At 39.7% G+C, this 1,934-nt stretch overlaps 1 protein-coding gene across 1 annotated transcript; it reads left to right on the top strand.

Annotated features, from left to right (window-relative positions):
* The first annotated feature begins 505 nt into the window (after positions 1–505).
* On the top strand, positions 506–1,474 carry LOC114034079 (olfactory receptor 480-like). Its single transcript, XM_027849685.1, has one exon. It carries the CDS (start codon positions 512–514, stop codon positions 1,472–1,474), a length of 963 nt encoding a protein of 320 aa, XP_027705486.1. The 5' UTR covers positions 506–511.
* Positions 1,475–1,934: the final 460 nt, after the last annotated feature.

The raw sequence follows: 1,934 nt of genomic DNA on the forward strand, positions 1-1,934 counted from the left end.
GGAAGAGGGGAAGAGATAGCAGGGAAAGCAGACTAGGAGAAGGGGTATTCAGAATGCATGCCATTTTGGGGTGGGTGGAGGGGCAAGATGGGGTGAAAATTTGGAACTCAAAATCTTGTGGAAGTAAATGTTGAAAACTAAAAATAAAAACATATATATTTAAAAAAGAAAAGTATGATATGATCAAATATCATATGAGTATGATGTGATAAATAATCCTCTTCACTATTACAGCCTTTTCACACATTCTCACAATGGCAAAGTTGGCCAATCACACAGTATCGTTTGTCCAGGAAAAAAATTTGGAAGCAACAAAAATATATTCATCTCTCCTTTCCTTATGGGCACATTGGCATGATGAACAGGAGCAAAGTGGGACAGTAAGACAGTAGGAGCATGTAGGAGGTGGTCAGTGAATGTTTCCTCAATACATCAATGAACCTATCCAAATCTTAGGCCCACATTCTATTTTAATCTCCTTTTCTTCTAACAGGCTCTCTTTCCAGGACAGATGTCTGGCAATAACTGCACTGCTGTGACTGAATTCATTATTTTGGGGCTAACAGATGATACAGCCCTTTGCGTCATCCTCTTTCTGATATTTCTAGGTGTCTACACTGTCACCTTAATTAGTAACCTTAGCATAATCACATTGATCAGAAATAGCTCCCAACTTCACACTCCAATGTACCTTTTCCTCAGCCACTTGGCATTTGTGGATATTGGATATTCCTCATCTGTCACACCTGTTATGCTCAAAAACTTCCTTGTGGACAAAACCACACTACCTCTTGGAGGCTGTGTGGCCCAGCTCTTCTTTGGAGTCAGTTTTGGGACCACTGAGTTCTTCCTGCTGGCTGTGATGGCCTATGATCGGTATGTGGCCATCTGTAACCCCCTACTCTACTCCACCAACATGTCTTCTAGGGTCTGCACTCTGTTCCTCATCACGTCCTACCTGGGTGGTTGTGTAAATGCTTGGATATTTACTGGTTGCTTATTGAATCGTTCCTTCTGTGGACCCAGTAAGATCAATCACTTTTTCTGTGATTATTCACCACTTTTGAAGCTTTCCTACTCTGAAGATGATGTTGCTGAAATTCTTCCTTCTGCCTCTGCTGGGTCAATAATTATGATCACAGTGTCAATTATCATAATCTCTTATGTATACATCCTCTTCTCTGTCCTGAAGATAAGGTCCACTGAGGGGAGATCCAAAGCTTTCTCAACTTGCACCTCCCACCTCACAGCAGTCACTCTCTTCTATGGCACCATTACATTCATTTATGTGATGCCTAAGTCCAGCTATTCCACTGATGTGAATAAAGTGGTGTCTGTTTTCTACATCGTAATGATCCCCATGTTGAACCCCCTGATTTACAGTCTAAGGAACAACGAAGTAAAAGGGGCCCTGCAAAAGATGTTGAGTAGGAAATACCCTTTTTTCATGAATTCAACTCAACACAACAAGTAATTATTAAGTACATACTATGTCCCAGGCACTGTGCTATGTTTCAGGGATCCAAGGAAAAGATGAAACATTCCATTCCTTTAAGATTCCTTTAATATTCTGCTGATATAATGGTTAGGATTTAGTGATACCAACAACTCCACTTTAGAAAAGATGCATTTTCTTTTTGATGGGTTACATTTGTGAATTTCAATGTTAATTAAAAAGGTCTAAAAATACATGCAATGTTCCGCACACATGGATCTCCCACCTTTGCAAAGGTGTAAGGAGAAGTGCCTCACTCCTCTTCTTTGGGTCCATGATTATTTCTTTTTGAATCTTGCAACATTCATTTTCTATTGATTATTTGGGTTTGTTCCTCCCATTTACATTGTTACGTTCACTGTGTGTGTTGTGTTCTTTGCTCTATTATCATGACTGTGTAACAGATCATGTAAATCTTTTCTATGTTCCTGTATTAATC

The sequence above is a fragment of the Vombatus ursinus genome, unplaced genomic scaffold (genome assembly GCF_900497805.2).
Source record: "Vombatus ursinus unplaced genomic scaffold, bare-nosed wombat genome assembly UNPS02007883.1, whole genome shotgun sequence".
Classification (NCBI taxonomy): domain Eukaryota; kingdom Metazoa; phylum Chordata; class Mammalia; order Diprotodontia; family Vombatidae; genus Vombatus; species Vombatus ursinus.